Source organism: Paramisgurnus dabryanus, chromosome 13, assembly GCF_030506205.2.
Source record: "Paramisgurnus dabryanus chromosome 13, PD_genome_1.1, whole genome shotgun sequence".
Lineage (NCBI taxonomy): Eukaryota > Metazoa > Chordata > Actinopteri > Cypriniformes > Cobitidae > Paramisgurnus > Paramisgurnus dabryanus.
Genome location: NC_133349.1, coordinates 30,628,764 through 30,654,780, shown reverse-complemented (window position 1 = coordinate 30,654,780; position 26,017 = coordinate 30,628,764). Strand labels below are relative to the sequence as shown.

At 37.4% G+C, this 26,017-nt stretch overlaps 1 protein-coding gene across 1 annotated transcript in view; it reads left to right on the top strand.

Moving 5' to 3' along the window:
• The window catches only part of grik3 (glutamate ionotropic receptor kainate type subunit 3), a 135,343-nt gene that overhangs the window by 36,191 nt on the left and 73,135 nt on the right, over positions 1-26,017 (top strand). The window contains exons 2-5 of the mRNA XM_065246343.2: positions 17,602-17,775; positions 19,363-19,620; positions 20,177-20,358; positions 23,700-23,753. Of these exons, the coding sequence (XP_065102415.2) occupies positions 17,602-17,775; positions 19,363-19,620; positions 20,177-20,358; positions 23,700-23,753 (668 nt within the window). The remainder of the gene's footprint in view (positions 1-17,601; positions 17,776-19,362; positions 19,621-20,176; positions 20,359-23,699; positions 23,754-26,017) is intronic.

Genomic DNA, 26,017 nt, shown 5'->3' with positions numbered 1-26,017 from the left:
AAAAAATTCAAATCCATAACTTGATTTTCAAAGATTTATTATAAAAACTGATATTTTTTCCGCAAAATGCAATAAATCCATGCTAAACTTTTTTTCAAAGTGCTATAAATCTATTGAATCAATATATAAATGTGCATTCATCTTTGCAATGTTATATTCATTTAGCTGACTAGTGGTATACACTGATAAAAATAAACATTAATGAAAACACTTTGTCATATTAAGAACACTGTCATTGCTGCCCTCATCCTTGGGACATCGTCGCTGAACTTCAGCTGTTAAATGTTTTGGTCCTGTTCGATTTTCGTTGGCTTCGCGTTTTTCATAAGAACCCCTGGGGTCAATGTGTAAGCATGACAAAAGCTTGATGCTGTCGTGTGAGAACAAGCAACACCCGCAATTTTTCCATCGCCCGAGTGCCTCTTACGTAAATTATTTGATTTTAATGGCTTACGTTTCTTTCTCGTCACAGAAAACCACCACAGGTTTATCAAAGCCATCAAAGTATTATTTTGTTTTTGTTTGTTTGGTGATCATGAAGTACAAAGTAGATGAGGAAAAACAGAATTCTGTCTGTATTCAACACGCCGTCATTATAGTTTACAATGCCTGGAATGGTGCGCTGTGATTGGTTGAGCAAATTTATTGCATTTTGCAGAGAAGAAAGAGTGGCGTTTATCACAGTTTTGGAAAAAAAGAGGGAACAGATGACAGAATAACACTGCGGATATCAGATTTTGCGTAAAAGTAAGAATTTACTAATTAATACTGACCTGATACAATATTGATTTTGGTGTTTGGTGTATTTAAAAAAATATATATGTTAATCGCGTTTTGAAACCAAATATATATATATATATATATAAATATATAGACCGGGTGTAATTTTATCCAACAATTATCCATACTATTATTCGCGTTATAACTTATGATATGTGTTATGATGTCAGTTTGAGCCAAACTGTGTGTTAATGAAGAAATTCAATAAAAAAAACAAGCAGATTACAGCTTTTCTAAAAAGATAAGATTTATTAAAATGATGATTATTTTTAGACTAAAATTTAAAAAAAAAATAACATTTTATTAACATTTGATTAGTTTTTATGTTTGGTTAAATTTTACAAGTTTTTATGTTTGGTTACATTTGATTAGTTTTTATGTTTGGTTACATTTTATTAGTTTTTATGTTTGGTTAGCTGTGCAGTATAGTTGTGCAAATATTGTGTTTTAGGGAATGCTGCGTTCAAAAATCTGCCGTTTTCTGTTTTAAAGTTAAGCCCCCTTAAAAAATGTAATGTGCCCCCTCAGTCCTTTCATTCTGCAGTCGGCCTTGGTATAATATAGTGCAGCTTTCATTACATGTTGTTTGCAAAAGAGTTGTCATAACACATGGCTTTTTATTCACATAATGATTACAGATTTTACCAGGAGATGTTTTCTGCCCAATGCATCGATCTCCATATTCAGATTTGTAAAAAATATTACATTGAATATTATACGATTTCTAAAACGACTGCATAAGTAGATCTGCACTGGTAATTCTTGAAATGCATTTTGTTGAGAGTTGGGGTTTGGCTCTCACATTACCGGATTATGATATTTGTGATATTGTTTTGTTACTAGGTGAAAAATGTGAGCACATCTTTCGGCATTTCTCAGCGGTGTCGGTGGCTCGTGTGTGGCTGCACACAGAGCAATTTCAGAGGATAAAAAAGCAGTAATAGTGTTCCATCAAAAATCCTACAGCAGGCGACTTCCAGCGGTAATGAACTTGTCAGCCTTGTGCCTGTAGAGTTCGGAGCCTGTTGTGGCTGTTATTATTCAATTCAGCGTTGTGTTCAACCTCCATTCCCACCGCCGATTTCTCAAATGCCACACCAGGCCCCTTGTTTCCCCACAATCCCTGTTTTCAGCTCGCTCCCAGTAGACCCCAGGTATTTTATTGGCCCTTGTTTAAAACAAATAATGTTTGCTGTTTGCCGCACCGCTGTGAATTACCTCAAATGCTAAAGCTCCAAAATAAATGGTAGAGGAAAATTAGAGTCGCCGGCTTGCTTGAAAATGATTTACAACGGCTAAAGCTCATTGTTTTTGCTTTGCTTTTCTTTCGGCGTCGTGAGATTAACGCTGATATTACGTTATTTCAACCCAAAGGGGCTCAAATATGAGAGGATGGGGTGTGACAATGGAAGTAAAACGAGCGTGTTGTTTGTGATAAGCTGGATGTGTTTGCAGTCTTTCTCGTGGGCTCGGTGAGCCGTCTGAAGATCACAGGCTGTGATAGGAACAGACGCACTCGTGTTCGCTGTTATCTGACTCTCCGCTGAACCCTTTATACCAGCGCCGTCCTTCATTACATTCACCACGCCTACAGCAACAATTAACTTCCTTATTATCTCAGAGGGAGATGCACAAACTTTCCATCACTTTTTCACGGGTAGATAATGTATCTGCTAGTATGGTGCACAGATATTAGTTTGAACTTTTCGGAGCTTCAGCGGTGTAATACGTGTCCATGTATTCAGAGCAGAGATCCTGTGGTCGGCAAACGTCCAAGCTTTGCAAGCCTGCTGTGTGTCTTAAGATCACAGACTGAACCATTTACTCTGCAGTGAGCAGGACCGTTCGAGCCGAAGCCCTTACATTCGTATTGTATGGCGTATAGTAATATATCGTTTTCACAATAACCTTTAATTAAGAGTTTCCAGTATTCAACTGTAAGCCACCAGATAAATAACCTGTACAGTGCTAGAGATGCTTTGAGTTTACAGTATGGTAACAGGTACAAAACTACAGTATGATGTGCATTGTGCAGATGGTTAACTTTGTACATTATCAAAAAATGATGATCATATTTATAATGTTCTACTTTACATAAAATTGAGTCATTTACTTTTAGCTTAGGATGTTAAATATTATGTAGGGTTAATGCTTTTTGGCTTTGGCTCAATCATTCAAAAAATATTTGAGTTTGATTAATTATATTTTTACACAAGCAACACACACATCTCTGCTACAAATTAACCTTTGAAGTTTGTTTCTAGTAGGCCTACTTGAACAATTACACCAAACGTGACAGAAGTTCAAACGTTACAACTTACCCCATAGGTGGGGTTAATTGTAACAGGCAGGGGGTTAGTTGTAACACTTGCTAAAAATTAAGTTTGATATTTCAATAATATTTCGTTTATATACTTAAAGTGGATATTGTTTATATATCTGTCTATAATAGACAGGTATTCACACTGTATTCATCCATCCAGCCCTTTTCTAACAATAGTCCAATTATAAATAGATACAAATGTCTAAATATGTGAGAAAAAGCTGCACAATTATGACAATTTTTTTTATATGTGACCCAGTCTGTAATAACCATACTAGTTTCAAAATCAAATTCTGAGATGATGAGCATTAAAGTCTGATTTTAGCCATTAATTTTATTATGATTTCAATCTTTGACGTGACCTTATTCAATCAATTTTAAAGATATGAACAAAATTAAATTTGACACACGATTTTTGATAAGACAGACACATTTATTTTGTTGGCAGCCAGCAATCATTCATGTGTATTTAAAACAACGGCAAGAATTACGCTAATGTTATCTGTTTTCATATCGTAAGTGCTGAGGGGTTAGTTGTAACACAGCCTTACAATTAATCCCGCTGGGTCAAAATATTTTCATGCCCACCAAAAAGCTGCAGACATATTTCAAAACGATGCTATGTTTTAGTCAACAAGACACCGATTACTATGACATAGCATTAGATTTGGTATCTTACACACCCAACTTAGAAACCGAAAAAAAACATATGATGAAAAAATTGTACTTACATGCCACCAAAACACTCGTTCATCAATAACTCTCTGAAAAACATTATACATTTCCAATAATTTGCGGGAGATCGTCTTTTGGCAGCGTGAAAAAAACACCAGAAAAACAAAACGCTTGACCTTGTGCAACAATGTAAACAGTCCGAGTTACAACTAACCCCACGTTACTTTTTGCCCCGTGCACCCCTACTGTTCTTGCACTGACGCAGATATTCATTCATGCTATTTTGAAAGCCATGAAGCTTTTTATAAATGTTCTGGAATATTTAAATCAAAGTAAATTGATCACTGAAAGCTCACTGAAAAGATTAATTGTTCTTATTAATATTATTATTATTGTTGTTGAATTCTTGTTATTATTGTCAGTCTCTGTCTATGTTATTTCTCTCTCATGTGTGAAAACAAAGCTTTTGCGAGTTGGTTTCTAATAAATTTCCAAGCTAACAGATGCGTCTCCTCTAAGTGGCCTAATGGTGTTCCTGGTTGCCGTCCAAAGTACGTTCAGCGAGGCATACCAAAATAATTTCAACATTTAATGTTGGACTATATTTTACACCAAGGGCAAGGGTCTATTAGTATTACCCTCATAAGATGCTGGCAGCCGGGGGGAGGAGGGCGTCTCGTGTTATCTTGGCGCGCTCATTTCTCTCTGGTGCGCAGCAGAACTCTTCTCTTGAAGAGTGTTGGGTGCAGATAAGTACGACACTTGTTCAAATTGACCTCAACAGGTAATGAAACGTGTCTCTGAGGACTCCTGTCAATTGTGTGAATCCCTGTGAAAGTAAATATTAAATCATGTCAGGTTATATTAAAATGCATTAGGCATGCCTAAATGACAAGACTAAGACATTTTTTTGCAAGCCTGAGATCAGTCTTAAAATTATGTGTCTACAATCTGTAGTGTAAACTCTGTAAAACAACACATGTTGTGTCTAGTTAAGGACAACACGTTTAATGTGTACGTTTTGGATGCTCATTTGTTCTTTATAAAAAAAATTTCAGCATTTTGGGCTATACCACTTGGAATCCATTCAGCTGATCTCTGGGTCTGGCGGTACCACTTTTAGCATAGTTTAGCACAATCCATTGAATCTGATTAGACCATTAGCATCGCGCTCAAAAATAACCACATAAGTCCAGTATATACACTCACCTTAAGGATTATTAGGAACACCTGTTCAATTTCTCATTAATGCAATTATCTAATCAACCAATCACATGGCAGTTGCTTCAATGCATTTAGGGGTCTGGTCCTGGTCAAGACAATCTCCTGAACTCCAAACTGAATGTCAGAGTGGGAAAGAAAGCGTACAGGTATTTAAGCCACTTTGAGGGTGGCATGGTTGTTGGTCTGAGTATTTCACTGAGTATTTTCTTCTGGCCAGTTACTGGGATTTTCACGCACAACCATTTCTAGGGTTTATAAAGAATGGTGTGAAAAGGGAAAACCATCCAGTATGCGGCAGTCCTGGGGGCGAAAAATGCCTTGTTGATGCTCGAGGTCAGAGGAGATGGGCCGACTGATTCAAGATAGATAGAAGAGCAACTTTGACTGAAATAACCACTCGTTACAACCGAGGTATGCAGCAAAGCATTTGTGAAGCCACAACACGCACAACCTTAAGGGGGAAGGGCTAAAACTGCAAAAGACCCCACCAGGCTCCACTCATCTCCACTACAAATAGAAAAAGAGGCTACAATTTGCACAAGCTCACCAAAATTGGACAGTTGAAGACTGGAAAAAAATTGCCTGGTCTGATGAGTCTCGATTTCTGTTGAGACATTCAGATGGTAGAGTCAGAATTTGGCGTAAACAGAATGAGAACATGGATCCATCATGCCATCTTACCACTATGCCGGCTGATGGTGGTGGTGTAATGGTGTGGGGGATGTCTTCTTGGCACACTTTAGACCCCTTAGTGCCAATTGGGCATCGTTTAAATGCCATGGCATACCTGAGCAATGTTTCTGTCTATCCCTTTATGACCACCATGTACCCATTCTCTGATGGCTACTTCCAGCAGGATAATGCCCCATGTCACAAAGGTCGAATCATTTCGAATTAGTTTCTTGAACATGACAATGAGTTCACTGTACTAAAATGGCCCCAACAGTCACCAGATCTGAACCCAATAGAGCATTTTTGGGATGTGGTGGAACGGGAGCTTTGTGCCCTGGATGTGCATCCCACAAATCTCCATCAACTGCAAAATGTTATCCTATCAATATGGGCCAACATTTCTAAAGAATGCTTTCAGCACCTTATTGAATCAATGCCAAATAGAATTAAGACAGTTCTGAAGGCGAAAGGAGGTCAAACACAGTATTAGTATGGTGTTCCTAATAATCCTTTAGCTGGGTGTGTATATAGCCTTAAATGTACTGTATATACTCAAAGGAAAAAATACTTACTTTTGATTTCATGGGGACTTTAAGAGAAGCAGTTGATCTAAGAAAAAAAGCAGAAATCGAGTGTTGATTATGCTAAGAGAAAGCTTAGATATCCATACTTCATTAAAAGAGTTTCCTAACATCTAAAGGCACTTTAGTGATTTCCCAGCAGTCCTCTTAATGTTGACTCTATCCATCAAGCCCATATGTTTTACTACTGCACTCACAAGCTTTATTGATTATAAAGTCTCAAAAGTGTCATATGTTGAGTGAACCTGTTTGTGTCCGCAGCAACGTGATAAAAACGAGTTATATTTACCAAATTTCGAAAATGAGTTTGACATTTAAGGTTGTGAAAATGTTATTTGAGCCGGACAGAAGGTGGACTGAAAGTCATCGACTCATTATTGTATTTGGTCCAGGGGTTCGCGAGCGATCAGAGTCGGGCGTGCCTAATTTCCATTTCAGCCGCTCCCGTCCTAGAAATTAGCCAGGGGTGTCCCACATGACGTGCACTGCACCCTCTGTCCATTTGTCTGCATTAGGTTTGCATGGGAATGGTCTCTTTAGTAATAAGTAGGCCAGCTTTTATATTTAGTCCTGTCCTCTATGCACCTTGAAAGCAGAGTAACCTGTCCTCTCTGGGTTAATGCTGTCCTGGTCCCCACGCTGTGTGCACATGGATTTACTTTGGTTTTAGGATACACGCATGAAATATGCAGAAATCATGTTACCATGCTAATATAGATAATATGCAGTATGCAGTAGGGTTGTAACGGTACACAAATATCGCGGTTTGATACACACCTCTTTTTTTAAGTCACGGTTCGATTAAATTTCGGTACTCTTAGGGAGAAGAAATGCAAATCCCTTTGGAAAATCATAAAATTACTTGGCGTTTATTATTACATATTTAAACATCAACATTTGTCAACTCTACCAAAACTGTTCAATGCAAATATGTGTATTGTAACACTCCTAGTATGCAGTGTTTATGGCAGTGGTAGTGTATTCGCACACCTATCCAGGCTATGGTTAGCATCTGACTGCCTGCTAACTGTATGTCGGTCCAATAATGAAGTCTTATGTACTACAGCAATGGTTCTCTCACATTTGCTTTCGTCACTGTAACATTGGTTTAGGGGCGGGGTTTCTTTATTGTTTTTATTCTAACAATCCTTCGTTTTTACTTTGTATGAATTCATACGAATTAGCCAACGCATAAAATACGTAAGATTTCCTGTGGGATCAGGCTGCATTTCACACAAGTGTAAAAGTAATATGGAGTCCCTGTACTTTCATTAAAACGAATAAAGAGAAATAATAGTGCTGGTTAGGACATGACAGCATTGTGTGAAATGAAATGAGAAGAGATGTCCCAGGATGCATTTCTTTGTGTGTTACAAGCAGCAGCTCATAAAATTAGTGAAATAGGTAAACAAGTTCCCTCATCTCCTGGTAAAACTGGAAATGTTAGTCTGAAAGTCTGTCTAAATATTAATTGCTTCCCTAAGTGTAAAATCAATGGCAATTACACTAGCCCGAGTATTGCTAGTGCTTAGTGCTTATCTAACCCTGTGATCTCTGATTTGGAGATCCATTTTCATCACGGCAGCGTTTGACCCTCAGGTAATGTCTAGGACTTGAGCTGTTGGTTCAGGACTGGGGAATTAAAAGACCTCTTCTTGTCGCGTTAATGAAAATGATGCCCTGAAGCAACGGGTGGGACTGTCGCAATAAATCCCTGGACACACACGCACGCACACAATGTTTAGTTTCTTTTTTTCTCTCCATCTCTCTTTCTTTGTCTTTCTCTCTCTCTCAGTTTTCGCTTTTAAAAGCTCTGGGCCTTTTCTGTTCTGTGAAACTAAATATTGGCTCACGTCTCAAGTGATTTGGTCAATACCCAGCTGGATAAAATGACAAATGTTTGAACTGTAAAAGACTTTGAATGGTTGAGCAGAGAAGAAGAAGAATTCTGTGAAGAAGAATCTCTGCCCATATATGCTGTCATTAAACTACATTTAAATCACATATACACTTAAACATAAACTCATGTCACGCTAATCCTTTGGATCTGAAAAACAAACCATACAATATGGCCCAATCCCATTTTTTCCTCAAGATTTTTATTAAAGAAAATATAAGCAAAATAATGAGTGTAAATGCAACACAATAAAACTGTTCAAGTAACATTTCAAGTGCTAGGGGGAGGTATCAAATACAAACAATATTATATAAAGAGAGTACATCCTTGTAAAATATGGATAGCTTTGCGGGTTTTTAGGGCTATATTGAATCAATATAACACTTAACATCATTTTTAAAAGCAATAAAACATGTTTTTCCCTGACATTTTTCACTTGTGAATGTGAAATTTTGCCATAAAAATAAAAAATTATTAAAATAAATGTGGGTCTGTTGATCAGTAATACCTAAAAGAACATCTTTCAGCTACCCATTTCTATGTCTTACCCCTTACACCTACCCCTTAGTTTTGCACATTAACGTTAATGTGCAAAACTAAGGGATAGGGGGAAGGAGAAGGGGGAAGACAGAGAAATGGGATTTGGCCTAAGAACTCTTGCTATAATAACTCGTGCTATAATTGGGTCCTTTGTGCTTCTATCAATGTAAAAAATGTGAAAAAGATGAACACAGTAACTACGTTTTGGTAAACTATTCTCTGAAAAAATAGCTACTTGAAATTTGGCTCCCCTTGTGATGTCAGAAGGGGATAATACCGCCCCTTAATCTGCACTATCCAACCTCAACCATTTAGTGCATTTAAAAGGACACACTCAAAAAACGACACATTTTTGCACACACCTACAAAGTGGCAATTTTAACATGTTATAATAAATGATCTATACAGTATTTTGAGCTAAAACTTCACATACGTACTCTGGGGACACTATTTGACATCTTAAAAAAGTCTTGTGAAATGTCCCTTTTAAGTCACAGATGGTTCAATGTTGTACAGTTAGAGGAGAGAAATGTAAAAGATAAAATTATTGCTGTTTATTATTAACATATTTAAACATCAACATTTTAAACACAATGTGAAATAAAACAACTGCTTGGTTTAACCTGATAAGGAACACTGTGCCGTACACGGCACACCCCCTCCCTTGCACGTGAGGCTGCATTACGTCATTGTAACTTTGAAGCATTAAATCTTCAAAATATACGGTCATGCGGCACATCGTTGTAAAGCTTAGACTTTCGGGATTCCATTAAGTGCACACAGAAAGCATAATATGATTTTTAGCAGTCATAAAACTGTAATCTAGTTGTTAGTTACCTGAACCGGGCGGCGCCGATTTAGGATATTTACTTACCTTCTTTCCTTTATCCGCTTCGGTGAAATTGTCCAAAACAAATTGTTCATAAATCCCCAAAAGTCCAAGGAAATGGAATATCCAAGCCTTTTAATCCAAAACGATTTGTTCATCTCACAATCTTGACGTTTCTGACCAAATTACGATATAAATAGTGTATACAATAAGTTCACTAACAGACATTCGTTCGAATCTCACTTTTCATTCACGATTTATAATGAATATATTCGGATGTCATGTTTATTGTGCAACGTCTGAGGAACAAATGCGCCCCCTTGTGGAATTTCAGCCGTTCCATAAGAGGCTACATAAAATAAATCAAAGCTAAATAGAATAAAACATGAGGTAATAATGAAAATTGTCATGTCAACTTGCTGCTGTAAACAAAACGTTGCAACGCTTCTCCCACGTCTGGGTTTCTTAATTGGTCCACTGTTCTGAACCTGAACTTCATGAGCTGTGCTGCTTGCAAAAGTTGACATTTTTTAAACTTGACACGAAATCTTAAAACGTTGATGCTCGTGCAAAAGATGCTAGACTAGCACATAGCGGTCAATCGAAGTCAGTTTACATAGATAGTGATGCAACAATATACTTAGTTCACGGTTCAATACATATTTCGGTTCTTGTTTACGGTTCGGTTTCGGTTCTGATTCCTTGGCCTTTTAAAGTGTTTTTAATTATTCTATGCTTAGGTAACAGGAACTGTGAGATGTTAAGAAGAAAAAATACTGGTTTTAATTGCAGTTCTCTTTATTTTATGTAAATGCAAAAATCATCTTACATATTTCTAGTGTGTTGATACAATAATATAAGATATAATTAAATAAAGACGTATATAAATGATATCCTATTCAAACTGGGGATCATGTGAATTCATTACATTACATAAATTGGCCATTTTATATACCTGTACTTAGTAAATTAAACTTTACATTGTAAATGAAGGCTATACCTTACTGCACTACTGTTAAATCCAACATCATGCTGTCTGTGTAGAAACCAAAAATGCGTTTCTTAATCAAGATTACTGGTGGGATTTATTTTAGCATCAGGCGCATTCTCTTCTTGAGTTGAACTTTTTCAACTTGCGCGGAAGACGTGTTTGAGGCAAATAACGCGCGTTTGCATCAATAACAAGCCCAATTTGCGTCATTCGCATTCCCCCACGCGAATTTGCATCTTTACATTGATGTTGTATGTAATCTACACGCGCAAATAATTAATCCACACCTCAGATTTAAAAGACAGTCGTGCTGCTTCTTTTTGTTGTCGTACTTCTGTTGGGTGTGTGTGCACGCGAATGAAATCTGACACCAGCATTGCAAGCCGAGTTCAAGCAGAGTTAACACAGCTAGCGCACAGTGACTGGATATCAACTCGCTGTGGCGTTTATAAGCGTGCAGATCACGCGGATGCGCACATTAACAAAGGCATTGTGCAGGGAATATAAACGGACAGATTTGGATGGATAAACCGAAAAACCGCAATTCACATGCTCGTATTGGACCGTGGGGGTCGAACCGAACGGTTCAATAATGTATTGAGAATTGTGGCATCCATCCCTAATAGAAAAGCAATGAAAAAGTAGTGCAGTGCAACTAAAAAACACGTTCACCTTTGCTACGTGTTACTGTAGTTACTGCTTGTTTTACTGTAGTTTGGGTTCAGAGCAGCTGTGTCTGCTGTCATTTACATGAATGTTTGCTTATGCTATGGAATATCTTCAAATTATCTTTATTTTGTGCTTTATGAAAAGTGTGTGCGCATGCGTGTCAGTGTGTGTGTCTCAGAAATAAAATTATGACACAAAAGTAAAAGCATTTTTACTAATTTTTATTAATTTTCACATATTAACTTTAAGCCGGGGTGCACGATTTCTAAACAAACCTAATCACCTAAACAAACACACCCCTACCCCTATAGAATCTGGACCTTCTTTTGATAGACCCATCCGACTCATACACAACCCAGGGGGAGATGTTGTAAATAAGTGAAAGCAATGTGCATTATACGGTAATCCAGGTCGAATCTGTTTTGATAGTACTGCATGTTATAACGTGAATGCTCCGTTTCACACGGAAGGCGACATTAAAAATGCCCGGCACAAGAGTAAGAGGTGTAGGTCAGAATTTTGCTGCGGAAAAATGACTGCAAGAGACATAGATCGCATACACATGCTGCATGCTCAAAGACTTTCAAAGCACAAGTAAGTGTCTTACCTTACTTAGTATTTGCTTAAACCCCTTAGAGGTTTGATAGAACTGAGCGCCCTATTCTCTGTGTCATTAGTAGACACGCCCCTTACTGCTGAATGGCTACAAGTGTGTTTTGGTACTCGTCCCCACCTCCTTTTTCAAAGCGTTTTTTTTTTTTTTAAATCATGCACCCCGCCTTTAATTTTATGTATTCATTCATGGATGCAAAAGACTGTGTCGTTTTAAAGATATTCAGGATTTTTTCTATTATGTTGATGTTAGTGTAAATATTGAAAATGCAAGGACCAATGTTGTTGACATGACTGAAATGTTTTCATAATCAATAGTGACGTGTGTTTCCTCCTGTCATCCTCGTTTGTCACGACACGGTGTCTTATATCAGTGTGATGTTTGGATCCTGACTCTCATTTCTCATATTGAGTTTTGACTTTTGGCACTTATGACTGAAAGATAATTGTGTTCAGTTTGCTACACTATATAGGCTGTCATCTGTGATGAACATTTGACACATAAATCCATTGTTCAGCTCTAAATGTATTTGGACTGGACGCTCTATTGATCATGTTCTGAATCCAGATCTGCAAATATCCATTAACTGATGGTAGACGAATTGAGTGTTAGCTACATTAGATATGTTTGTCTTTAATGAACAGTTATTATATTGTTATCAAAGCCCCTCTCTCTTTCTCTCTCTCTCTGTGTGTGTGTGTGTGTGTGTGTATGGGGAGGTCCATTATTTTTTTGGCTAGGTCCCTTTATTGTTCTCCAGAGCTTGGCAGAGGTTCGCTGGCATCATGGTGAACCACCTGCATTTAACAATAACACAACATCAGTGATGAAACAGCATTGTCTTTTCTTCTGTCACTTATTTCTCTGTGTGGGGAGATTTATTCTTCCACTCATTATACCATAATTTTAATTATATTTAAATCAATTTTTATATAAACAAAATACATTTTACACAAAAAAACTAGGCTTTTAACATGGACAAACCCAACGATTTGGTCATAAATTAAAATCTGGTTAATGTTATTCAAACATTGGATAAGACAACCAAGCATTTTGGTTAAAACAACCAATCATAGGTTTATTTATAACCCATAATGGATGGGTTTGTCCATATTTTACCCAACCATGACTTATTACAGCCAAGTATATATTTTGAGAAGTGTCAAATTGTACAACATTACAACCTATGAAACACATACAGAATGAATTGTTGTGACCTGACATACTGTACATGATAAAAAACCTAAGATCTACCTTTTTAAAACATAGCATCATTATCTAACCACCCTTCATCTGACTAAGACCGTTTACTTGTTTATGCTAAAATAATAATAAGTTATTGAAAAAAGCACACAATTCACAAAACTATTTAAATATACTGATGGGTTTTAATACTGAGTAATCATCATGCAAAACCACTGCTAGAGAGTATAAAGACCCTGTGACAACCTGCCCCAGTACCCCCTACATTTGGGAAGTGACTTCTGTCTGTTTTATTGTGACCATGTGTGAATGTGTTCAGAAGTGGACTGCACAGTACGGTAGAGATACGGATGACTAGTGAGCCACAGCAAGTGTATGTGAGAGGAAATGCTGGGATATTTCACAGGAGCGAGAAAATGAGTCACTTGAGCATAAAATGAGATTTTACAAATGTGTTACCTGACATTTATTCGAAAGAGAAGATACGGCAACATTGGGACGTATATGAATATTGCTCATTATATTGAATAAATGAGGCTTTGATAGTGGCTCAGGGACGAGTCCTAATTTATCTTTCTTTATCATCACAGACTTGTGCTTGATCGGCTGCTGCCATTTATATGATAATGTGAAATCTGCTTGTAACAAACTAAAACCCCCAAGTAAAAAATCCCTGACACACGCTCCTCAGATCATCAACCAAGACAGGGGGACTATTGTCACAGTGAGTGAATGCAAAAATAAACCCATTGATTCACTACATTAACTGGTTTTTATCTCATGGCTCATTTGAATCAACTCATTTTAACATTTAGCTCCTATTTTTATTTGTTTTTAAGGATAGAGATATAAATATTACAGTATCTTACAGTCCCTCTAAACGTTGTCATTTCATATTATACTGTGTCTTACAAAAACAAAAGAATATCCAATTACAGTTACTACTTAATTTCATTTTTTTTTTCAAATCTGTTCAAGAGAATATAATGTAATAAATAACATACTACTACAGGGTTCCCTCGGGTTCTTGGAATTCTTGAAAGTTTGTGAATCTAAGGAAAAAATTCAAGGCCCTGGGAAGATTTTCAAAATATACATACATAGATACAGGTCATTGAAAGTGCTTGAATCTGTTTCATGCAAGAAGTTTTCTGGAAAAATCCATATTATTCCCTGTGTAGTGTAGGATAATATCATAAAAATTCTAGACTTTTTAAGCACACGTGATAAACTGTTCACTTTAAATGCTTATAATTTCTGTATGCGAATGTTGATTCATACCAAAATGCTTTTTTGCATAGTTGTGTTTGACACATGAAAACGTCTCTGGTTACGTATGTAACTGTTGTTCCCTGAGAAGGGAACGAGACGCTGCGTCTCCATTGCCATACTTCCTGTGTCCCTGTAACGCTGTCTTTGGCAATAATTCAGATAGCGATATACTTCCTGGCTCCCGCATCACCCTGTCTTTGTTGTTAAGCCACACCATTGGTTGAATTTGATATACACATTCAGACGCACTTACACCTGGAGGCGTCCCCAAAGTGTCTCCACAGCAACGCAACGTGAGTTCCCTCAAAAGGGAAATGTAACAATGTATCTTAAAAGGTAACACGATGTAACCTTGCTCTCACTTGAAATGTGTCCCCACATTTAGTCCTTGAAATTGAAGGGTATTGGACCTGGGAAGTCCTTGAAAGGTCCTTAAATTTAAAATTAACTAAAGTGTGGGAACCCTGTACTAATAATAACAAACATATAATACAATAGTACACAATGCTTATTATATATTTTATTATTATTATTCATTATTATCATTATTATTGCCTTAGTTGATTTTGTGTAATATATAATAGTAATACAAATATTGTATAATAAAATGTAATAGTAGTGTAGGTGATATAAGTCCACAACCTAATCTAGTCTATTCTGTGTGAATATAATATATAATCAATAGAATTAAAAGTCAACATTATGAATAATGGCAGATCGGCTTTAAGGAAAATCTGAATGTGTATTTGTGTATTATGTGTGACAGACACTGATTTTTCTTCTAGACAGATGCAATGAGATTACAGTGCAATAATTGGCCAGTGTTAGGCACAATGTGTCTTGTTTGTTGTAATTGTTTAGCGCTGCCCATTGTCTGTTGTGCTATTGTGTAGTAAAGTACCTTCAGTTCTCACTGGAGCTATTCATGGACATGCTGGCCTACAACAGATCAGTCTGTACACACACATACATTCATCCAAAACATAATGATATCGACTCATTGTTGGGCTTTTGGCTGAGCAGCGCTGGCCCGTCTGGCCTGTGTGTACACACATTTAGACACACAGGAGGTTCTGGGGACCTCAAGATCTCGTCTGTGTTCCTGGCTGCTGCAGTCTGAACATCATGAAAAACCAAACGTAACAGAAACTACCACACTTCCTTTCTAGTACTGCTGCTTTAAATAATACTTTGACTTGATTTACGTCAAGCCCTTATTGTTAAAGGGTTTGACGATGCAAGGTACAGCTCTGCTCGCAGCATCGTATTACACCAAGCATTTTTATCTGTGACGGTTTTAACACAGTTTTACTGTCATTTTATTGTCTTGCTATCTGCAGCAGCAACCTAAATGATCTGCAACCCAACTCAAAGCAGCTCGATTGAGACGTGCGATGGATCACGTTGATAGCCATGTGAAAAGATTTGAAAACAGCTCTGGAGTTTTTTTTATATACTTTTTACATCCTGCTAAATGAATATTCACAAAAAATACAACTATGCATTAAAAACATAATATCTCACACTGACATGTGTTCAGCATTGCAAAAATGATAAATTAGTTGCAGTCCCATATTCATATTTACTTCCAGTCTCTCTCCTCTGTACTGAGTGACATCATCATTTAGATTAAATTAAAACTCATAGTTACCCATAAATCTGACATAGCTGTGTTAAAGATTTATGTCAGATCATAGTTGTATAGTAATATTACAGTCATTGCTAGTCATTTATGGCTATTTAATATATTGTGCTATTAACTCATTCCCCACCAGCCATTTTTTTAAAAGTTGCCCGCCAGCATTTTTTGTGATTTTCACAAGTTTCACAAAATGCCTTCCAGGAAAATTTTCTTCTTAAAATATATAAACATACACATATATCAAGTGAAAGAACAGACCATCTGTTTTCAAACAAACAATAAACAAACAAACAAACAAAATGGGGGAAACACTTTTCATCCTATCTATATTTTTTCTGCTTATAAAGTCTTAATGTTGAACCAATGTTGAAGATGTGCAAAAAATATCAGATGGGAAGTAAATTTGTTTGCTGTATTAGACTGTAGAAATCCTCCTGATTCTCTTGGCCGTGGTTTATGCTGTACATATACAGTACATATATATATATCTAGAAATAATGGCAAGATAAATTCACTGCAAAGAGATACGGGCCGTTTCTGCTTTTCCCGGGAGCCGATCTCTTCTCTTTATTAAATCTACTTTAGTGCTTCTCAGCAATGCACATTTTATCCTCTTAATAGTCAAATTAGTATATACTCAAGCAATTACTTAATGTACTCTAATGAGATTTCCCCACAAAACGGCAGGATTCATTTATTTTAATGCGTCGGGGGCTCTTTCCAGGGAGTTGATGCATCACATCCCAGCAGAAGTCAAGCGGCGCTGTAGTCATAAATAGTGCGTACGGCTCGATGGCTTTCTGGACTGTAGGCCTGCGATCTTCCCCGCAGTTTCTCCTCTGTCAGAATACCCTCACAGTGCTCTTGACCTCTGATCGAAAACCTCTCCTATATCCATGAGGTCTTGCTTGTTAAAGAAAGCCAAATGTTTAAAAAGCCCAAGGCTTGTGCTGTGTTTAGAGGAGGAGTCTTCGTCTTGTATGCTTCAATAGTATTTTAATCCCAAATAGCAGAAAATGATACGATGTGAAATTAAATTGTGTGCAACTGAACAAATTTTGCTCTTGCAATATATCTCCGGCTCATACGTCTTGGTGCCGCAGACCGTCATATCGCTGAAATAGGTGAAGCAGGTCTAACGGTATTAATCCTCAAGGGCTCAGCGAGCTCCAGATGTTATCGTTGTATTGTTTGGATTGGGTTCCATTGCGCATCAAAAGTCAATAAACGCACTTTGCTTCTCTAGCCCTTCTCTTTGTGCAATTTCTTGGCCATAAAATGCATTTTTCAAAATCTCTGAAGATTGTGATCACATCAACTGAATTGCCTTTCAAACCCCTTTGCAAAAATTCGGTCTACGAGCTACAGGCCTGCGCGTGAATCGGTTGCTTTATTTTTTGCAGGGAACGATCTGAGATACCTTTGATGAGGCTATTTACTCTTCTCCCTCTCCTTTGCTTTCCTCATATCCATTATGGCCTTGAACTTGTAAAGCCTGAGCTAAGACTCTCTCTCTCTCTCTCTCTCTCTCTCTCTCTCTCTCTCTCTCTCTCTCTCTTTCTGTTGAGCAGACCCAATAAAGGTTCCTTAGGTACAAAACCAAGCCAACTCTAAATGCAAAACAGCTCCAGGGGTTTGGACGTGGCACCTGGATTCAGCTTTGAAACTGATTTTTTTCTCTTTTTTTCAGGAGGGATTTTTGAACAAACTGATGGACCGGTGGCTCTCGTGAGCTCAGAGGAGCTGGCCTTTAAATTCGCTGTTAATAACATCAACAGAAACAGGACATTGTTACCCAACACAACGTTAACATATGACATTCAGCGGATTAATATCTACGACAGCTTTGAAGCTTCCAGGAAAGGTGAGTGAGAATATAAAGGTTTGGCACTGGGCTTGCAGGAATTAACCCTTTAACTCTTTCCCCGCCAGCGTTTTAAAAAAAAAGTTGCCAGCAAGCGCCAGCATTTTTCATGATTTTCACAAAATTTTAATGCCTTCCAGAAAATGTTCTTCTTTAAATATATAAACATGAAACGTATATATCAAATTAAAGAAAAGACCCTCTGCTTGAAAAAAAAAATCTTTCATACTACCTTCATTGGTTCTCTTTTTATCACCTCTCAAATATGGGTAGGTTTCTTCAAAAATCAAAAAAGCTGAGATAATTCAATTTTTGCGAAGGACTTTTGATAGAGATCAGATGCAGAGCGATCTTTAAAACATACACAGAGTTCTTTCTCTTTCACGTGAGATGCTTCTTCCGGGTTGTATAAGTTGCGGAAGTGCGCCACTGGTGGATAATAGCGGTATTGCGGAAAGCCGGAAATTCTCGTCACTGGCAGGGAAGCGTTTTCTCTTGGCGGCGAAAGAGTTAAAACCGGATGCAATTTTTATAAATTTATAAAATTACTGTCAAATTCTACGTGCTAGCGTCAAGCGCAAGGTATTTTTTTTTCAGAAAAAAAATGGCTTTACATAAATTACAATTATTGATCATTAGTGTGTTAAAAAAAAACTTAAAAACTGTGGATTTAAAAATCCTGGCCAGTAATGAAATCTGGTTAAAGAAAACACATAAGGAGAGTCTTGAAAGATCTTCTCTCAAATATGAAACATGCTCACACTACAAGATTGTAAAAACATGGCACATGACACAGTACAGGATATTATTAAGATTATTAAGAGCGTTTTACGTTATCTCACAGTGAAACCGATGGAAACCAATCGAGATTGTGGCACATTTATTATTATTATTATTATTGTTCACACTTTATATTATTTGGCCTTAACTACTATGTACTTGCCCAGTTGATTTCCTTATTTTGGGAGTACATGTTGGTGCATTGTAATTACATCTTAAGTACTGTCACTTAACTTATCTGTGTAGTTACACTGTTACTGTTAAACTTAACCCTAACCCAACCCTTACCCCAAAAACTAACCCTAACCATGCTATCAACTATATTTAGGAGTTTATAAGCAGAGAAAAAAAATATAGATAGAATGAAACGTTTTTTTTCCCCCGTTTTGTATGTTTATTGTTTGTTTGAAAACAAATGGTCTGTTCTTTCATTTGATATATTTGTATGTTTATATAAGAATAATTTTTTCCTGGAAGGCATTTTATGAAACTTTTGTGAAAATCACAAAAAAATCCTGGCGGGCAACTTTTCTTAAAATGACTGGCGGGTAATGAGTTCATTTTCAGTAGGATGATAGGATGTAATATTCTCTGTAACTTCGATTCCCAGAAGAGGTTGAGAGGTTTTTACGTAACAGTGTATACAAAATAGAAAGTAAATTATTTTTAAGAATATCAGATGTAATACTAATGCACTTGTGAACCATTTTGTGGTACATGTGAAAAGGTTTATCCGCTGATACAGTACAGTGTTTTGTGTTTGATCTACGTAAACAGATTTCTCACACGTGACTCTGTTCTTACCAGCATGTGACCAGCTGTCTTTAGGTGTTGTTGCCATATTCGGGCCGTCTCACAGTTCATCATCAAATGCCGTCCAGTCAATTTGCAATGCCCTGGAAGTGCCACACGTTCAAGTGCGATGGAAACATCATCCGATGGACAACAGAGATACGTTTTATGCCAACCTGTATCCCGATTACTCTTCACTTAGCTACGCTATCTTAGACCTGGTGCAGTTCCTCAAGTGGAAGACAGCCACTGTGGTTTATGATGACAGTACAGGTGAGACATAATGCCTTTATTGTCCAGTCTGTCACTGTAAACTGTGTTTCATGATAAATAACGTGCCTGTAGCCAGTGTGGGATTGTCACCTTTTCAAGTTTCTTTTAGGCTCTGTACTTCAATGATAAGAAGCAGGAGTCTTTTAATTTATCTGCTGCTGTCAGAATCAATCTTCCGCTGTGCTGGAAAGAGTTTGAATCAAAGAAATCCCACAGTGCGGCCTCTGACGGGAAGACAACGGAAAGCATTTCAACCCAGAAACGTCACATAGAAATACGCAGTTAAACCAACATCATTACAAGAAATATTAGGCTAATATCAATCCTGTCATTTCAGCGCTGCTAGCGCTACCAGAAATACTCTATTTAAACACGTTTCCCTGGATTTGGTCAGACAAACCTAAATGTAAAAAGCTTTCAGAAGGCTCAAACGAACAAACAGACCTCCAGCAAATCACCAAAATCAGCTTAAGAATGGCTTACAGTTGTCCTTGATCATTTAAGCCGCAACATTGCATCACATTCACTATTCAGCGCTTTTTCTCTTCTTGTGCAGGTTTAATTCGACTTCAGGAGTTAATTATGGCTCCGTCCAGGTATAACATCAGACTGAAGATCAGACAGCTTCCGCTGGACACCACGGACACCAGACCTCTACTTAAGGAAATGAAAAGAAGCCGAGAGTTTCGCATTATTTTCGACTGCAGCCACATAATGGCAGCACAGATCCTCAAACAAGTGAGTTCAAGCTCTCTGCTAACAGTTACATGTATGCAATATTATCTAAAGCAATTTTATCTCAAGCAAATTTTTTAAAATTTGCATTTTTTTTAATGAATTTTTATGTTAATCTGCAATACCGTGATTATCCACTAGATGTCTTACCCAATTTATAAAAAAACTGAAGCAAAAACGTTATTTATTAATTTTAAACTCTGTGTATGTTTTGATAATTGTTCTGAAATTGTTTCCTTCACAAAAATTCAATTATTTCAGCTTTTTGATAAAAAAATATTTTTAGAGAACAAACACCCAAATTTAAGAGTTTATAAGCAAAGAAAAAAATATAGTTAGGATGAAACGTTTTTTCCCCGTTTTGTTTGTTTGTTTATTGTTTTTTTTTTTAAAGCAGAGTGTCTGTTCTTTTATTAATAAGGTTCATTAGTTAACATCAGTTAGTTGGTTCATGCAGCACTACATAAAGTTAAACACACCTAGGGTGAATTCCAATCGGATGTGATCATCCCTACTGTAAGCCTTATTCCCCTAAAAGCTCAGAGCTCTATTGTGTAAAACGAGGAGAGAGTTGTACAATTGAGTTACATAGTTTGGCTGTTCAAAATACACATGGCAAACCGAGCAATGAAAGCAGCGTCATTTTCTCTTTATCTGGAGATATACTGTTTATGCAGCGTCACATTCCCAAAGTGCCCATCAGAGGAGCGCAAAAACACCATTGGGTATTCACTCCTACTAATGTCTCCCTAATAACACACTAACAATCTGATTAGTTGAATTAGGAGACATCTAAAAACATTCTGAGAACGCGAGGGCGTTTGGAGTTGGGAAACAGTCATGTAGCTTTAACTACTAACATTAAACACACACACGACTGTGTATCCAGGATACTCACAATACTGGACACTTAACACTTACTGAAATCAATTCCCTGGTGCTTAATGTGCCTGATTGGTCTGATTTGTTTTTAAATCACAAGAACGTGTTTTAATAAGCTTCCATCATGACTTTTTAAAAAGGTAAAATAAATATTTGGTGTCCCCAGAGTAGCCTACATTTGTGAAGTTTTAGCTCAAAATACCCCATAGATAATTATTATTTATTATAAGATGATAAAATTGCCACTTTGTAGGTATGTGCCAAAATATGCCATTTTTGTGTGCGTCCTTTAAAATGCAAATGAGTTTATCTCTGCACTAAATGGCAGTGCCGCGGTTGGATAGTGCAGCAGATTAAGGAGCGGTATTATCCCCTTCTGACATCACAAGGGGAGCCAAATTTCAATGAACTATTTTTTTGCATTCTTGCAGAGAATGGTTTACCAAAATTAATGAGTGGGTTGACCTTTTTCACAATTTCTAGGTTGAAAGAAGCACTGGGGACCCAATTATAGCACTTAAACATGGAAAATGTGAGATTTTCATGATATGTCCCCTTTAATGTGATTATATTATAATGATTATCGCCCATCACTTATGCAAATACAGAGTTTGATCGATGTAATAATCAAACTAGCCTTAAATCGGTAGGGAAGGACGGTGGTCCTGTGTTTTTAGCTGCTCCATGTGCCTGCTCCACAACTTTTATTCAATCAGTTTTAGAAAAATAACCTGATCGTTTGGGGATTTTACCGAGTAATTCAGGTTTTTCTTTTAAGTATTTTCTTTTTTGAGCCTCAAAGCTGACATTTTACCCATCAAAGATTGTTCTTAGTGTGACCATTTTACAGATTAGACTAGACGATGTGAGCAGCGTTGATAATTCATCGGTGGATGCGGACATCCTTAAAGTGCAGTTATCACATGATGAGTCGTTAGGTAAAGCAAATTCAAACGTTTACATTTTCAGTGATAAACTTTGGAGTTTACGGCAAAGCTCCACTAAGTAACAGCTGGGATATGTCGCGACGTGATGGAGCTTTGGCGATTGGCTGTACCTACAGCCAGTCAATCTTCTTGCAGCCCTGCCTAGCCCTATTGTTAAAAAGGCCCTGGTGACAAGACTCAGTGGTAATCAATAGTCATGTTTAAAATGTGCCTGACTCTGATTGGCCAGTCACGACATTACAAGGTTTGTTATTTTAAGTTGTACCACAGGCCTGTTGAATGTAAACATTTTAATATATATATATAAATATAAAAATTAAATATAAATATGTCTTTTTAATTAAGCAATATCACTCAAGTAGGAGCGTAATATAGCTCCATACCATTACGGCTGTGATTGGGCCAGAGGCACGAGATCGAAGAAAATTTGTACGAGCATTTTCTTGGTGTCAAAGATTAGTGGAACATGTCTACATGATAAACTCCACACATACAGCCACTAAAAATCTTTTAGACATCATCATTGAAAAGAAAGACGACAGGGTTGGTGTTTTGTTTTCTAATTCTATGAAATTGAAAGTATTTCACCCATTGACCTCTCCATATATCCTGTAGGTTAACTGTAGGCTGTATATCGCTTCACATGTGAACTTGTGAAACATTGGCGTCGGCTCCACAGTGCTCTTATTAAACTGAGTCCTGCGGTCACCTGTCTAAAACCTCTGTCAGCCGGTGCATGTGTTCGCCTCCGGCCACAGAGAAATGGGAAACGTGAATCTATGGGACAAATCCCAGACGTCTTTAAAGGGCTGTCGGCCTTTTCACTGGTGTGTTCGTGTGTGTGGCGAGGTAATTTCTGCTACCCAGCGATAGACATGAAATGGCTTCAGAGTTTAGCAAAACCTCAACCTTCCTGCTCTACATATGAAGAACGAGGGGATTTGATTGGCGGTCAATGTAGAAACAGCTACTTATGTTTAATTAAAGGACCAGTTTTCCCCAAAATGATTTTAAAAACCCTCACGTTGTTTTAAACCAGTATGAGTTGAATGGATTTATTAGTAAGTCGATTAGAAGCTGTGCAGAACGTAAAGCTCCAAAAGTGTCAGATCTCTGCAGAATATTACCAAACACAATTGTCAAATTCAATCATAATAACATCACGTCAATTAGTAGCTCATTGACTTTTACTGTATGTAGAAGAAGACCCATTATGTTCTTCCCAAAATCTCAATTTGCGTTCCACAAAAATGTATACGGCTTTGACTTGAGCTTGAGTAAATGATGGCAGAATTGATATTTCTGGGTGCACTGTGAGAATGCCAGCAGGAGTCCTCTGTCATGCCGTGTAATATCATAGACGTCAATTGATCAAACTGACTCGAGTGCCTGCTCATTGTTCCTCTATTCTCGTGCAATCTCATTTGTTGAACATTGTTTGTGTTCGCGTCCACAATCATCGCAAATGATATGACATAGTGACCTTTCTCATCGTCTTTTCTCCTCTTCTCACAGGCCCAGATGATGGGAATGATGACAGAGTACTACCACTACATCTTCACCACTCTGGTAATGCACCACAGTACTAACAGCAAATTGAATCTCATTTGTTCTTGTACTACTCTCACTTTATTTTTTGATGAATGGCTTTTAATTGCAGATGAGCTTTGGATCCAGTCCGCAGTATCAATTTCACTTGACAAAACAGCCTTAATGGAGTTTCCGCCCGGCGGGCAAATGTTAGTCTAGCTCGAATCAACAAAATCCTCTAAGCAAGTGCCAAAGTCGCTGACAAACACGTGTCCCTCTAGACAGCGACGAACATTCGAATGAAGTGTCGTGTACGTTTTAAATTTGAACCCTCGCAAACTGTTTTCTCGGATAGCCCGCCTGTCATCTGCAAATGCCAAGCCCACATTTCCAGCGGCCTTCTGATGCTCCTTATATGTCGAGACGTGAATTATGAGCGAGTCTCGCTGATTATTACCCAACGCGCTGTGAAACCAATCAGCCGTGTGTTTTACATTAAAGTATGATGATTCTGTAGGCCACATAAATTGATATATGATATTTTTACACATATATCACTGGTGATGATAAATAGAGCGTGCCCGACACTCTTAGCTGATGCATGACTGTGATTTCGCCGCAAGCTGATCTTCTCCATACAGCACTGCTGAAATGCTGACACATGCAAAACATTCATGTTAGTCTAGTTCCTATTTGTTGCATATCACAATGTTGCTAAAGCTTTTCTGAGATGGTCTTAAACACACCACACATTCATTAGAGATCAGAAGGGATCAAAGCATTTGACTGTACGTGATTTCATTTGTTACATGGCTACTTATCAAATAAAAAAATATAGTGACACCAAAAAATGATTTAATTGAATATTGGAGTCATACGTGAGCACAGGTATTTATGGGACCTCAGTAGTGTTAAATAAACACCATTAAACATCACTGAAGTCATATAAATACTCAGTGGTGTAAGAGAACTGAGAAGATTGTCATCAGTTCTTATGTATGCTGTGTTGTTTTGGTTTTGAGGAAAACACAAGAATATAGAGACACTTTACTATAAAGCATTCTCATGTCTTTGTTTTGTTAGCAAACTGAAGCTCATAATTTTTGAAAGTATTAAGATTTTGTGATGTTAAATATTTTTGGATCTGTTTTTCATCTCACTTCATCCTAAAAGAAAAAACTAACCCTTGCCTATGTATACTGTGTACACTTACTGTATGTATTGCTGTTCTTGTGTTGCTCTAATTGCTTCTATTGTTTACCTCATCTGTAAAAGCGTTGGCTAAATGTAAACCTGCCTAATTATCACTTAAAACACCCTTAGATTACTCGTAATGTTTGCTGAATAATTAACCATGAATTATCCTCTCATTAAAAACTATTAAACCCATAAAATTAAGCATCTTTCTCTGTAGTCAGTGCCAAACCAGATCATAGATTAGAAAGATATTTCTGTGTTTATATGAGAAAAGTTGCATAAGGTTGTCATTGACGGAGGACTTTTGACTTTAGAGATTTATTAGTAAAAATCACAGCCTGCCAGTGTTTGTTTAGTTTCCATTCATGTCATTTAGTTTACTTTCATTATTAACCTTGTTAGTTTCCTCAGTTAATACTGGCTGTCACTTGTGTCTTGTTTAGTTCTCTGGTTTACTCCTGTGTATTTTTACAATGGTAACCAACTTCTTTATGAGAGTCTAATCCACAATCATAAAACCAGTAAAACAGGCAAAAGCTAGCAGTTCAATAACCAAGACAGACAGGGCAGAACACGGTTCAGAAACAGGCGCAGGGTAGGACAGAAACAGTCACATGGAACAAAGGAACAAAAAAACAACAGAGAATGCTCAGAAATGCAGTGTTATGCTGCGTTTACACCAGCTGCGGTAGAGGAGGTAAGCGCGGGTAATTTACATGTTAAGTCAATGCAAAGACGCAATTACACGTGGATTATTATCCTGCGGCAAAGTACGCGCAGCGCGTTCCGTGCGAATTGAGGGTTGCCGCGGGAAATGCGTGAGTTGAAAAATCTGAACTACGGGGGATTGCCGGGTTAACCAATCAGGACCTTGCTGTAGTAGTGACGTGATTACAGGAAGCGTGTGGAGTGGCAGAGTCTCCACAGAGTCGCAGAAGCCCCTACCATGATACGAATTTCGATGTAAATTTCTCGAATGACTAGAATTTTACGCACGAATGAAGCGAGGGAACTCAAAAGTTCAAGCGTCCAACTACGTGCGAATAGCAATGCAACATTACACCAACACAACTTAAAGAGTGATTCAATAAACCAGGTTAAATAGT